Raw genomic sequence first — 15,141 nt, 5'->3', positions numbered from 1 at the left:
TGTAAAATATTATCACTGATGCAAAGGTTGGTTGCATTGGCAGTAGAGGCGATACCCATTGCTGGAATATTATCATTGAAGCAAAGGTTGGTTGCATTGGCAGTAAAGGCGATACCCATAGGTGGAATATTATCATTGATGCAAAGGTTGGTTGCATTGGCAGTAGAGGCGATACCCATTGGTGGAATATTGTCATTGATGCAATACAGCCAATGATGAGGCAGCCACAGGACACTACAGAAATACAATCTTTATTATCATTCGGACACAGAACAATGACATCAGAATGTTACGGAAAGGGCAAAGAACAGTTTGACAAATTACAGCTCTCTTTCAAACAGTCTCACACATATAATTAGCAAAAATAAAACCAAGAGCCCCCTCCTTGAGCAGGACTACGAAACTGGGAGACGCGGGAGCCCTTGCAGCTCATTGGTGGTGCCTGGACAGGGCCCTCACCGCCCACCCAGTCAAGATGCACTATTGGGTGCACAGAACAGACAGAAAAAACAAAAACAAACACTAAAAAAAATACCCCTTCTTCAGGAATGTGTTTTAGCCTTGGGGAGGTGGAGGGGTTATGTGGTTTTGTAGCTCCTTGACAACTGCCATGTACGTAAACCTTTGTTTCTCCAGCTGCACAGTAAGACAGAGTGGTTGACTGAGTGCCTGCTCAAGAGGTCAGCGTGAAAGCAAATAGTCACTTGTTTAAATGGTCTTCCAAGGATCCTTCTGATGATGATACAATGAGTGCCTTTCCGATGAGTAACGAAAATATCTATTACTTAAGAGCCTAGATGCAACTCAGTTTGTGGCATGTGCTTTAGAAATGCCCAGCTTTCTAGCTATGCCTGTAAGATTAAAGGGTCCTCTTGTAACCTGTGACTGCTATACTGTCATGACTAGAGGTTTGTGGTAGCGTGCTCGCAAGGCCTTTCGGTTCATTCAGACCCAGTAGCAGAAAAGAGTATGGATCGCGACTGTAAATTGAAAGCCACGTGCATGTGGAATGTACCGAAATATCCCACGTTAAAAAAAACAGAGAGTATTTCAATTGGAGCAGGATGCACCATTACTTCCCAAAGAAAAGGATTGATCTAGAGAAGCAAAAATGCATGTTACCATCTTAAAGTTACTCAAATTTAACTGGAAAGCCACAGACAAAGAACGAGTAATAAAAATATATCTCTCGAGCAGTCTGGCAGCTATCTTGTACTGGAGTGTCTTTCAATTCTGTCATATGGGAACTTCATCAAGTAACCATAGAAACATATTTTTCCATCACATTATAAAGATAAGTGGGAAACTTTGACTTTTTGAAATAAGTAGTTCTGGCCATCTGTAAATAAGTATTTAAAAATGGTACCAAAATATTAATTAGTTTGCAATCAAAAATGTCAGACAATATTCCTCATAATCCACAATATATATTTTCCCACAAACTGTGTAGGAAAAGCCTTTATTCTAAATGCCTTGTTTGCAGAAGCCATGCAGATCTTGTGAGAATCATCCTGAGATTCCTTAGAATTCAGGGAGCCAAGGTTACTCCAGAAGCAGTTCAAAATATAGTTGGCATTTTGTGAAAAGCCTGTAACAATGTGAATTTCTCCCATGTTCTAAATGGATGCTGAAATGAGAGGCTCTGTTTCTTGGAAGAGTATATTTGAGGTTCTGAATGATAGAAAGTTGACCAGTCCGTATATTTTGAAACCCTTGTCGCTACCTTGACACAACTTTTACAATTTCCCAACATTAGGATCACAAACTTGAGACACAGATCTAAAAACAATGCATGGGAAGCACTTCGGGTACTAAGCCTCAGGTAACCCTTAAAGTGCTAAGTATCAGGCGTACCTATGACGTGGTGCTTCACATTACAGACTTTTTTTGTAAAATGTCTTGGTTTGAGGACAATCGCTTATCAGGTGGTTATACCTTACCAAAAAGTATTTGCAGTGCTCCATAAGGGCCTTCATGCACTACAAAGCTTTTTATTGGTGAAAGAGAACATCTGCCCCACAGGTAACTATGTCGTCTGTAGAAAAAAATGAATGAAGGGATCTCTGCACCTAAGGCGGTTTTAGAGTTTTAAGTCAAGAGAAAGCATGATCAGTAAAACAAATCTGCTCCAGTCGTGCAAGAGTATTGTTGAGTGAGATAGGACATCGGGCCTATAGCGTTCCTGTGTCTTCAGCTTAGAAAATGCGTGGTTTGGTTGGAAAGTCACTCTTGTTGCACACGTCTCTTTAAATAATCTTCAAATAAACAGTGTAGTAACTCCTTCTCCAGAGGATCCAATATTGTACTTGGGTCAGAAGAAATGATAATTTAAGTGAAAGGAAACACTATACCATATGGATCAGTTATGCCTTGGGTCACGACAAAGCTATGTGTTTGTTTGGGAATAGGGTAGTTCCCCCTCTCCCAAAAATCAGAATCATGTTCAGTCTGGAAAAAAAGGTTTTCGATGAGATGAATCACTTAATCAAAAAAACATAACCTATGGTCAGTTTCCAAAATCCTATGGTAAGCTTTCCGAAGAATAATATGGCCTTCCTATGTGCATCAGTATTACGCTTGGTCTATAGTAAGCTTCAAGTAAAATAAAACATCTGCACCATATGGATCAATGACTTCTTGTCAATCGTAAGCCAATGGTAAGAAAAGGATCATGCTTCAGAGATACCAACACTGTGTATAGGTCTAGAGTAAGCTTATGGTCAGAAAAGACTTACTCTCCACAGACACCTATAGTGTTTTAGGTGGATAGTTTACTTTGACTAAGAGAGGGATTCTGCTTCACAAACCCTTGTGCTGTGTTTGGTCTGTTGTCTAGTTAGGGTTTGGGGGGATAATGCTCTGCAGACTCTTGCACTGTGTTTGGGTCTACAGAAACATAGGGTAAGAGAAGCATCCTACTTCACTGACCCATACACTGTCTATAAGGCTGTAGTAAGTTTTCTTTGGTTAAAGATAGCGTCTGCCCATTATATTGTGTTTGTGCATAGGTAATATTGGTTTGAAGGTGGGAGAACGGCCATCACTTTTTGTTGGGTTAGAAGAAAGCCTATGGATGCATCCAGGTTATTATGGACACGGTTTCCAGGCCTGAACTTTCACCTGATTCTCTCATGCATGCTGGATGTTGTAGTTTTTGTTTTAATTCAATTGAAGTAACTATCCTAAAACATCTGAAAACAATGATTTGTAAGTGAGTCAATATCTGTATTAACCTTACGTGAGGTAGTTACCATATGAAAGGAAGCTTTCAGGGCCGGACCAAGCACCAGATGCAGCACTGGCAGCAAAACATTTTCAAGACAGTTGCATTTTCTTCCTGTTGTGTCTCTTTCCTTCCAGTATTTCCCTCTCTCTCTCTCTTTCTATTCTCTCGCTCCGTTTGCCTTAACATGCCTCTAGTGGCTCCAGCCCCCCTCAAGGGAACGCTCAATGGGATAAGTACCCAACACGGTTTGCAGCTTTGTTTTGGTGTCCTTTGCCTATGAGCAGGCTCTCCATCTCCCAATGCAAAGCAGTGTCCAGAAAATGAAATTGAATTCTCTTCGTGTGATGTATTTCACTGTGTATAAAACATTCCTCATCCTCTGTTAAAGGGTCTAATATAGGTGGAAATAAACCCCCCACCCGTTGACCAAAAAACAACAGAGTTTTGTGTCTCACTCCGCTTTGCCAGTAGCCGTTCTTGTGTCCAGCTGTGGCTCGTAAGGTATCTACCTTGGGACCCACTTCTGCCTTTTCATTTCCTGTAACAGAGATGGTTTTCCCTTAAAATCAAAAGATGTCTAGTGGTTTCTGAGAAATTAATGTTTCTGCAGAGTCTGCAAGCTCCATGGTTTTCTTAAAAGAAGCTGATGTTAGGAAAATGTAGGAGCCAAAGGCCTGGAAGTAGCTTCATGATTAATCTGTATCACTGACGCGAAAAGCGGGGACCACCAAGTTCTGAGTGAACTTAGGTGCCCCTGGGAGAAGGAAGTGGGTATCTAGTGTTGTCTCCAACAAAGTCAACACATTCCAGAGGCTTCCAGCACAAGCACTGTCCACTGGAGAAAAGGTGAGCATTCAGCAAGCAGCAGAATATCAAGAACACCCAAGAGCAGACACCATTGGAGGTTCATCAGCAGGTAGCAGTTATCCAGTTAAATTGATGCGATAGTCTGATCTTCCTTTCAACCTTGGACCACGTCAGGCAAATAGCCTCTGGGACCTGAATCCAAATGTACTTGTATAGCCGAGAAACCTGAGAGCATCCGAGTACATGGCGGCTTCATTCAGCACATTACACCGCTCAAACTCAAGCCCTTTTTTACTTGAGTTGGTCCTCTACTCTCCATCATTAGGGTTTACTGTAAAAAGTGATCTGCTTGGTAGTGCGTTATCAAAATCTCCTCTTTGAGCCTCTTTTCACTTGGTGTGAACAACCTCTTGTTTTTGTCACATCGTACACCCTTATGCCTCCTATCTTTGGAAATCAAATATTTATCAAGGTACAGTAACAAAGACCAGACTCTGAACTCAAGGCCAAGCACTCCATTCCCCATCGAGCAACTCAAAAACCGGCCAGGATTGCCGGGAAGCCTAGCTGGCTGGATGCCTGGTTCAGACTAGGGTTCGTGGTAGTCACAGCCATTCTGGACAACAGTGGAGGGAGGAGCAGTTTCTTCAAGTGAGTTGGGTATACAGCTAACAGAGCATGAGTGTTAATAGCAGCCTGCATCTCACCCAAGGTGCCAAATATGTGTGTGACATTTGTGGATGTCATTGATACAGTGCTGCATATGTAACCCTCTGACATACGACCAAAACAGATTATGGAACTTGAAATATTTGTGCTGCCAAAATAAAGACAAAATTGCATTTTTATTTTTTGTGTTTAGCTATTTATCTTAACTGTCCTACATTTCGGATCAAATAGTAATTTGTAGCTAGTGTTTATTTTATTTATTTATTTATTTATAGGATTTTTAATGCGCAGCTAATACCCGAGGGTGTCTAGGCGCCGAAGATACTCTAGGATACGGTGATCAGCACACAAACTTATTGGTTGAAGAGCCAGGTCTTCAAGGCCCTACGGAAACAGATGAGAGTGGGGGCAGTTTTGATGTGTGGAGGGAGAGAATTCCACAATCTAGGAGTTGCTACCAAGAATCGTCTGTCTCCCAAGGTGGCAGTTCTTGTTCGGGGAACAGATAGTAGACAACTAGCTGCTGATCTTAGGTTCCTTATAGAGGTAAATACCTGAAATGCCTCCTTTAGAAACTTCGGGCCAGTATGGTGAATGGCCTTATAGGCAATGCATAAGGCCTTAAATTTGATCCTGCTCTCCACTCTTAGCCCATGAAGATGGCGTATAGCTGCCGAGGTGGACTGGCGCCTTGAAATGTTGAGAAGGATTCTGGCTGCCATATTTTGAACAGATTGGAGCTTGTTCAGAATATATTTATGAGTGTTGAAAAAGAGGGCATTTCCGTAATCAAGCTTGGAAAACACCAAGGTGGTAATTAGGGTTTTTCCAGCTGATGCTGGTAAGTACGGTAGCAGTTTTTTTTATCTTTTTCAGCGTAAAGAAGGCAGCTGAGACAACCTTGTTTACATGATGTTTGAATGATAGTTGTTTATCAAAGATCACTCCAAGATTCCTGACCTTTGCGACTGGGACCGGAGGAGGACCCATCTGAGTCGGCCACCAAGTCGGAGACCATTCTGGAGAGATGTTACCAAAGGTCATAACCTCTGTTTTCTCCGCGTTCAGTTTTAGGCAATTACTATGCATCCATGCTTGTATCTCTAGTATCCCCTCCTGAAACTTAGCTGCCACCGTTGGTCCGTTCTTATGCACCGCCAGCACAAGTTGGGTGTCATCAGCATAGGTAGTTAAATTTTATAACCCTTGCCAAGTCTGCGACATAAATGTTAAAGAGCGCAGGACTTAACGACGATCCTTGGGGGACCCCGCATGGCAGTTTAAAAGTCGATGAATAATGATTGCCCAATTTAACTGCCTGTTTGCGGTTAGCTAGAAAAGAAGCTATGAGATCTTTGGCCAGATGGTTGATCCCCAGGGCTGCGACACGGTCGACCAAGATGGCATGGTCGACCGTGTCGAAAGCCGCCGAGAGATCCAACAGAATGAGCACTGCTGCTCCTCCCGAATCCAAGATTTCTCTAATTTTATCGGAGGCCTTTATCAGCGCTGTTTCGGTTCCGTGTCCCCTCCGGAAACCGAATTGCGTATCATCCAAGAGTTCGTGTTGTTCAATGAACTCTGAGAGCTGCTGGTTCATAATGGCCTCTACGATTTTAGCGGGTTAGTATTCATGTATGTATTCTAAAATCAGGAAACATCCTGAACAAATACTCCGGAACAGCGAGTTACAGTGTTGTTTAGGTAGTCGTTGTTGAGGAACTCGTTGTTCCAACATACAACCATAGTGTGGCAACCAGCAGCACATATGAGTTAGTGTTTTATTGATAGGTATATAGAAAAATCTTGTCCTTCATACCAGGGAAAGGCCCAGCTTGACCACAGCTTCTCTCAAGAGAACAAGGCATCACAGCATATGATACTGCCGCCATAGGGGTGCCGCAGAATACCACCCATCAGAAAATAGATTCTGGGTAAATGTGAAAGTGACTTTAGAAAAAACTATTGATTATTTGAGTGCACTTGCAAATACTAGACTACTGCTTAGGCATGGAGAACAGATTTGTGTTATCAGGCGAGACAGCGTCACTGATGTGAGTACGTGGGTGAGAGTTTTGAGTGCCACACACTGCCTGCAGGGACATGTGATACATGTATGGAGAGTTGGATCTCGGTCATGGCAGCAGGTTGGGTTACGGTCTAAATCAGAGGTGATGCCAATGGAAAATCGTCCAAGTGTGAAATCCAGGCGATTAACAACTCATGGAATTTCATCCAACATCCTATCACTGTGGTGATAGTACGCCTTAAGCAGTTTTTCAAGAAATAGAAGCATTCACCATTACCAACAAACTTTATTCTGGTCTCAGAATGTGTTGTACCAGAACAAGCTCCTTGTAGAGGCTTCCAACAACCCTAATGCTGCTCAGAAGAGAGGAAAGTGTCGTTCTCCTACTTGTCTGAGGGAAAGTTTCTTATCATCTGTCTAGCAAATCACTAAAATCCTCTCTATTCACTTGCATCCACAATGATTCATCCAGCCGCTATTTTAAATTAGTTTTTGCTGAAGCCATCAAAACCATCTCTAATGAAACTAAGGTTACACCAAGGGTCTGAGATCCCAAACGCTGGTCATTGCAGCAGAGACACAGTGAGCCTCTCAACTGGACAGGCATGTTAAGTGGTAAACAAGTAATTTATATGGATATCTGATTGCACTGTCAGTCTACATGTATGGAGCGTCTTCCCCTTTACTTTATCTACATGGAATTGCACAAAAACACTGTTATAGCTACAACTTTCACGTACGCATTGGATGGGGCATGAATTTAAGGGCAATTTCCCTAAAGTACAAAGCAAGTGATAAGACAGGCAGCCAAACTCTCTATATTCCTCTCTCTGATGGCCATAATCATTCTAACTATGGACTAGCACCCTTGTGTCCCTCTCTTGATACCGAATAAGGGCTATTCAGATATACTCAGTGTGTGAATGCTGCTTGGCAGATGTGAACATCCTAAAACAAATCCCTTGATATTCAGGGAAAGCGCATTTTCTAAAAGAAATTATACACATTTTCAAAAAAAAGGAACAAACCAATAGAAGAAGAATTAAAACAGTTAGGAAATATTACCTATATTGTGTATCTAACCAAAAGACCACAGATTATCTTCCCGAAAGGCTTTTACAAAACATTTTCAATATAATATGAGATGAACAAAAACATTCTAGTAGCATTCGAGGAAGGACAGTCATGTGTTACTTTACCAGTATTCGCTTTGTTTGGAGGAAAGCAGATCATGCAGGGATAGGACAGAATGGATCTTTGACCATCTTCTTCCAACCATAGCCCCCAAATGTACTGTCCCACCGCTGCACTTTTTCCAACACATACAATTACTTTGCAATTAAAATAGAGTTCTATGTCTGTACAGGTCTGTCTTAAAATGCACAAGTTCATTTCAGACATGGCTACCATGTCTCAAATGATAAAGTAAACAGAGAGAGATGTTCTTCGGATGAGGAAGAGGGCATGGAATGTCCTGTGAACCATGGTGAGTCGGGTGCTGGCGACAAAAGAGGAAGGGATGCAGCCACTGGAGTCTCTAAGCATGTTGTTGTTCAAAGAAGATGGCCTCCTTATTCCTTGTGCATGGATGGAGATGGGCTGAGGCCCAACAAGGGAGGTAACAAATGAACATAGGATGTACCGGTGACATAGCACTGAATGCTTGAGGTCTTTGTTCCATGGATTGGGGCTTTTCACCATCCTTGCATATGATGCCAGAATTAGCCCTTTCCTCCTTGTGACACACAAAAACATTTAGAAGGTTCTACTTCCACCTAAAAACCCTGCCCCAATATCCTTGCATCCCAAAAGGAATGGGTTAACATTTGTTTTGGTTGGTTGTTGCCATTGTCCTCTAAATGAAGTGTTGTGCTGAGAAGAGGAGGCAGAATCACCTTACTGGGCTCCATAGACGTACCAGAGTTCACCATTATCAGCCACTCGCGTTCTTGTCTCTATCCATCGTGAAGGGGAAATCAAGTCCTTTTGTACTCCTCCCAGCTGCTCCCCCACTATGTGTTCTTCAGAGAGAGTCTACTTGAGAAGCAGCATGTTCCAGCCACCATGGTGGCGTTATGGCTGATAAATGTGCCCACACGGATCTGGATTTAGACCTGCATCCTATTTTAAAGACCATGCCCTAGGTACCTTCCTCCATAGACAACTCTTGAGCCATGCCAACCAAGGATGGGTATGAACCTGGTAGACCTGGAAGTAAAAGGTGACGCAAACAGCTGTATCGTTCGGAGTGTTGTGGGCTACTATTGACCTGTGGTTGGGATGACAGTGGTAAGCCATGCGGCCCTGTGTCCTGTTCCAACATGTGCTGGGTGAGAGTGAGGCTGAATCCGCAGCACCGAAGAGGTCTCTCAAGAAAGAAAAAAGGGGGAATGACCAGGGTAAGCTAGAACCAAAGCAACAGTGCCACGCGCTTGCTAGTCAGTCATTTCCTTTCGAGGAGAGGTGATATCACTTGACCCACACAAAGTCTGGTGGTAGATTTGTTCATGCCACAGATGAGATCTGCTTCTGCTCCTCATTCTCCCCCTCGGCATCGCTCATGAGTGGCTGCCTCTTCTTCAGCTCCCGATGGTACTTGGCCATGAGGGAAGCGTAGATGCATCCATAGGCCGCTGCCACCACCATCATGATGCACACAATGCCGCACACCACGCCGGCGATGATGACGGTACCAATAGCGCGCCGCACACTCACCGGCCGGTACCTCTGTCTCTGCGGACACTCGGTGGCTGGCACGTGGTCCGACTTGGACTCCGGCGGTGAAATGCTGCTCTTGCTGCAGGGGGGTTCTGGCCGATCCACCACCAACGGGCTGTTCTCATCCTCCAGTTGGGTGCAGTAGTTGAACATCTCCATGGGCACCATGCGCATGTCCCTCCCGCGTAGCTCTTTGGGCAGCGTGCACTGCAGCTCGTCGACCTTACCCCCTGAACCAGGAAAGAAAAGAGATGCTCAGATCTTAATGCCACCAATGAATGCCAACTCAGTTAACAAGGCCAACAGCTGTCCAGGATTACAAATCCCAGAGGCAGTGATGGGTACTTCCATATCAGAGATTTTTATTCCAACAAATATTTCAGCCATGCTCTCGCTCTTACTTTTTCTATGTTGGTCACCTTGCCTTTCCCTCTCTCACACTTTCTCTATTTTTCTCTTGTTCTTTATTGCTCTCTTTCTCTTTCGCTCTCTTGTCTTTCTGTCTCTCTTTCTCTCTCACTCTCTTGTCTTTTTGTCTCTCTACCTCACCACCGTATTCTCTAACTTTTCACCTCTTTAACCCTTATCTTTCTCTCGGTCTCTTTCTGTCTCTCCCACTCACTTTTACTTTATTCCTAATTTATTTTTGGTTTCACAAACCATTATCGCAAAATAACAGTAATTTCACACATTATTATTAATAATCACGTTGTCTCGTTCACACACACTGCCTCTCCCTTTATTCCTCTCTCACCGTCCACTTCTCCCGTTATTTTACTGTGCTACTGTTGGGTATTACAGGTGGCAGCTAAAAGAACCTGTTCCAGGTTGTGAATTAGTGCTGGGTGTTACAAGATGTGAGCTATAGCTAGCTGTCACAGGTGGTGAAATAGCACTAGCTTTTCCAGGTTGTATATCAGTGCTATGTGTAACAGGCGGCAAGCTAGCAAACCCTGTTACAGGTGGTGAACTAGTTGTAGCTGTTCCAGGTGGTAAATTAGTGCAAGGTCTTACAGGTTGTGAACTAGCTCCAGCTGTTCCAGGTGGTGAATTAGTGCTAGGTGTTACGAGTTATGAGCTAGAGCTATTTACCACAGTCGGTGAACTAGATATAACTGATGAAGTAAAGCTAACTATTTCAGGTGCTGCACTCGCAGTAGATGAACTATCCCTAGTTGTTCCAGGTGGTAAATTAGTGCTAGGATTTACATATTGTGAACTAGAGCTAGCTAGTACAGGCAGTGCCCTAGCGCTAGATGTTACTGCATGTGAATCAGTGCTAGCGGGTACAGGCAGTGCCCTAGCGCTAGATGTTACTGCATGTGAATCAGTGCTAGCCGGTACAGGCAGTGCCTAATACTAGATGTTACTGCATGTGAATCAGTGCTAGCCGGTACAGGCAGTGCCCTAGCGCTAGATGTTACTGCATGTGAATCAGTGCTAGCCAGTACAGGCAGTGCCCTAGCACTAGATGTTACTGCATGTGAATCAGTGCTAGCGGGTACAGGAGGTTCCCTAGTGCTAGAATGATGTTACTGCATGAGAATCAGTGCTAGCCGGTACAGGCAGTGCCCTAGCGCTAGATGTTACTGCATGTGAATCAGTGCTAGCCGGTACAGGCAATGCCCTGGCGCTAGATGTTACTGCATGTGAATCAGTGATAGCAGGTACAGGCAGTGCCCTAGCACTAGATGTTACTGCATGTGAATCAGTGCTAGCCGGTACAGGCAGTGCCCTAGCGCTAGATGTTACTGCATGTGAATCAGTGCTAGCCGGTACAGGCAATGCTCTAGCGCTAGATGTTACTGCATGTAAATCAGTGCTAGCCGGTACAGGCAGTGCCCTAGCACTAGATGTTACTGCATGTGAATCAGTGCTAGCGGGTACAGGAGGTTCCCTAGTGCTAGATGTTACTGCATGTGAATCAGTGCCCTAGCGCTAGATGTTACTGCATGTGAATCAGTGCTAGCCGGTACAGGCAATACCCTGGCGCTAGATGTTACTGCATGTGAATCAGTGATAGCAGGTACAGGCAGTGCCCTAGCACTAGATGTTACTGCATGTGAATCAGTGCTAGCTGGTACAGGCAGTGCCCTAGCGCTAGATGTTACTGCATGTGAATCAGTGCTAGCAGGTACGGTCAGTGCCCTAGCACTAGATGTTACCCCATGTGAATTAGTGCTAGGTGTTACATGTTGTGAACTAGAGCTAGTTGTCATGGGTGGTCAACTAGCTCCAGTTGTTCCAAGTGGTGAATTACTTCCAGGAGTTACAGGTTGTGACCGAGAGCTAGTTCTTACAGGAGGTTAAGTCAAGCCAACTGTTTCTGGTGCTGCACTAGATCTAGCTGTTACAAGAGGTGAACTAGCCCTAGTGGTGACAGGCAGTAATTATTGGCAGGTGTCACAGGTTATGAGCTAGAGCTAGTTCTTACAGGTGGTTAAGCAGAACTAACTGTTTCAGGTGATGCACTATCACTGGCTGAGGCAGTAAGTGGCCTTGTGCTAGCTGCTTTAGGTTGGGAACTAGAGCTAGCTGGTATTGGCATTGCCCTAGCGCTGGATCTTACCGCATGTGAATCAGAGCTAGCTCGTACAGGCGACGCCCTAGCACTAGATCTTCCCGCATGTGAATCAGTGCTAGCTCGTACAGGCGACGCCCTAGCACTAGATCTTCCCGCATGTGAATCAGTGCTAGCTGGTACTGGCGTCACCCTAGCACTAGATCTTCCCGCATGTGAATCAGTGCTAGCTGGTTCAGGCGATGCCCTAGCACTTGATCTTCCTGCATGTGAATAAGTGCTAGCTGGTTCAGGCGATGCCCTAGCACTTGATCTTTCTGCATGTGAATTAGTGCTAGCTGATACAGGCGATGCCCTAGTGCTATATGTTAATTAGTGCAAGCTAGTACAGGTGACGCCCTAGCGCTAGATGTTACCTCATGTGATCTAGAGCTAGGTTGTACTGGCGTCGCCCTATCGCTAGATGTTACTGCATGTAAACTAGAGGTAGCTGGTACTGGTTTCGCCCTAGATGTTACCGCATGTGAACTAGAACTAGCTGGTACTTCGTCATCCTAGTGCTAGATACTACCGCATGTGAACTAGAGTTAGCTGGTACTTTGTTGCCCTAGCTCTAAATGTTACTGCAAGTGAACTAGTGCTAGCTGGTACAGGCGACGCCCTAGCGCTAGATCTTACCACATGTGAATCCGTGCTAGCTGTTGCAGGTAAAGTACTGATATTTCTCAACGCCTGTGCTTATGGAATGTTTAAATTGACTGGGATTTCACAGAGGCAGGGTCTCAAGGGCTCATCCTGTACAAAAGTGCCCTAGGTAATTCCGACAAGAAAATGAAGTCTTGTAGCCAAAGTGCCTGCTAAATCTTTTCAAAGTCTGTACTTTGAAATTTAGAACAAAGCATGAAAACTCACAAACATTAAAACAGGCATAAAAAACACGACCTGACTGAAATACATCATGTCTGTAGACGTTTGAAGATCCTGTCCTCACACTATCTCAGGAGTAGCCTGATGTCCTTGGTTCCCTGAGGCTAATAATAACAATTCTAGGGCACTCCTGCACATATCAGCTTCATCATCAACAAAGATCGGCCTAGGGTATCTCTACCTCTCAGCTACAAAGAACCGGCACAGAAGATTGACACAAGCTTTTGACTCCGAAGAGCCACAGCAGCAGTGGTGTCCTGGCTATAGTAAACCAATGTCCGAGCGTGTCCTTTCACTAGTAGATGTACTTTTGGCTTACTGGAAGCATCATGCAAAACTCCCAGTGCCGAATTAAACCCGGTGGAGAACCCCAGGCTGTTGAAATGTTGGGGCCCCCCTCATGCACCAGTAGTTTTACAAACTGAGAGCTGCCTGAAGATGAGCTTTTAAGAGACAAACTGGTATATGAATCTGATGTCTCTGGTTTATGTACTTTTAAGTTTATGTACTTTTAGCTAATTTGTTTCTATCTTTTGGAAACAATATTTAAGAAAGCTTGATTGTAATTTTCTTTCAAGATCAAATCAATATTATTTTGATCCATTGTCGTGGGCCCCTAAAAGGAGTGAGCCCGTAGGCCGGTGCCTACTTTGCCTATTTGGTAATCCGGACCTGAAAACGCCAAGCTAGTTGACTGTAGCGCGTTAGTCTAAAGCCAGCTCGTCTCATCTCCTGTTTTCCTTCCCTAGAGGTATGGGTCAGGTACCCTAGCACCGACAGTCATTCCCTAAGGTTCACCTAGACCTGTTCTAGCCTTCTCAACGTATGTAAGAACCAGTGGGTAAGGAAGCACCAGCTTACCTCGATAAGAGAACCACTCCATCCAGTGCTTGAACTCGCGCAGGTTGCAGTCGCACTCCCAAGGGTTGTCCCCCAGCTGGATCTGCTGCAGGTTGACCAAGGCCTCGAAGGTCACTCTGTCCAGGTTCTGCAGGCGGTTGGAGCGCAGAGAGAGCAGGCGGAGGGCCGGCAGGTCATCGAAGAGGCCGGTGGGCAGCTGCGAGAGCCCGTTGAGCGAGAGATCGAGCCGGCGCAGGAGCACAGTCCGCTGCAGCAAGGTCTTCTCCAGGCTGCGGATGCTGTTGTTGCGCAGGCGCAGTTCGGTCAGGTTGGCCAGCTCGCCGAAGACCTCTGGGGGCAGCTGGTCCAGGAAGTTGTTGGAGAGGTCCAAGCGGTGCAGGGCGGAGAGGTTGGCGAATGCCATGCTGGGCAGGCTGCTCAGCTTATTGTTCAGGAGCAGGAGGGTGCGCGTTTCAGGTGGGATGTCCGAGGGGATGGAGGAGAGCCCCAGGCCGCTGCAGTCTACTTCCAGGCTACTGCTGTTGCACGTGCAGGGAGCTGGGCAGGAGAGCAGGGACTCGGCTGCACACAGGGTCAGCCAGCAGGCAAGCACTGTAGGGAGAGAGGAAGCAGGGTTAAACCAGAGGGGCATCATGCTCAGCTACCAACCAATCAATGTGCTCCTCTCTTAGTAATCTCCCACAATACACTTCAACACTCCATCAGTGTGAGCTAACGGTGCCATATGAGTGTCGTTCTGTGTGTGTGCGTTGACTCTCCGTCTGTGTGAGCTTACCACAAGGGGTTTAGGACCATGAACTTCAAACAACAGACTTCTTATTAGGCAACCCAGTGCAGTTACCAATGAAGGGGACTAAGATGAAAAGAAATACCATAAAGGGACCTGCAGAGCTGCTCAAAGCTGCCAGCCGACTGAAAAACATAAAATGTGTGCCTGTCTCTCACACTTCTTTGTCCATCACACTGCTAGGCGCTGCACCCCATAACACAACAACAGTGTAAATCAGCTCTCGGAGAGGTTATATCATGGTGTGTATCGAGTGTGCATGGCAGCTCTTCGTTCACATCAGCTGTCCTTCAGTGTGAGCTTACTACTAGTCCAATTTCAATGTTCACATCTGTTCTCTGTCCGAGCTTACGACTAGTGTCATCGACACATATGCATGTCACCGCTACCTCATGGTGAGTTCATTCGGGCAGGATCTGAATGTGCTTGTGAGGTCTCCATCAGCGTAAGTTTCCGCCTAGGTGTGTCTGATTTTAGTGAGAGCTTTCTTTTAGTGTTGGATGACTATACAGATTTCCATCAGTGTGAAATGACTCCTATTGGTAGGTGAGAGTGCACATGTGATAGCCATCAGTGTAAGCTTATCTCAGTGAAAC

The 15,141-nt window shown here is 45.1% G+C and overlaps 2 protein-coding genes across 3 annotated transcripts in view; one reads left to right on the top strand and one right to left on the bottom strand.

Annotated features, from left to right (window-relative positions):
- The window catches only part of LOC147733967 (voltage-dependent calcium channel subunit alpha-2/delta-4-like), a 961,982-nt gene that overhangs the window by 638,994 nt on the left and 307,847 nt on the right, over positions 1-15,141 (top strand). The window lies entirely within an intron of this gene.
- The window catches only part of LOC147733968 (leucine-rich repeat and transmembrane domain-containing protein 2-like), a 68,401-nt gene continuing 53,495 nt past the window's right edge, over positions 236-15,141 (bottom strand). For both annotated transcript variants that reach the window (XM_086952874.1, XM_086952875.1), the window contains 2 exons: positions 13,759-14,349; positions 236-9,679 (listed from right to left, as the gene is read on the bottom strand). In XM_086952874.1, coding sequence (XP_086809000.1) covers positions 9,237-9,679; positions 13,759-14,349 — 1,034 coding nt within the window. In that variant the 3' untranslated portion in view covers positions 236-9,236. The remainder of the gene's footprint in view (positions 9,680-13,758; positions 14,350-15,141) is intronic.

Source organism: Lissotriton vulgaris, chromosome 1_2, assembly GCF_964263255.1.
Source record: "Lissotriton vulgaris chromosome 1_2, aLisVul1.2, whole genome shotgun sequence".
NCBI lineage: Eukaryota > Metazoa > Chordata > Amphibia > Caudata > Salamandridae > Lissotriton > Lissotriton vulgaris.
Note: the sequence above shows the minus strand (reverse complement) of the source record. Positions and strands in the feature narration are given on the sequence as shown.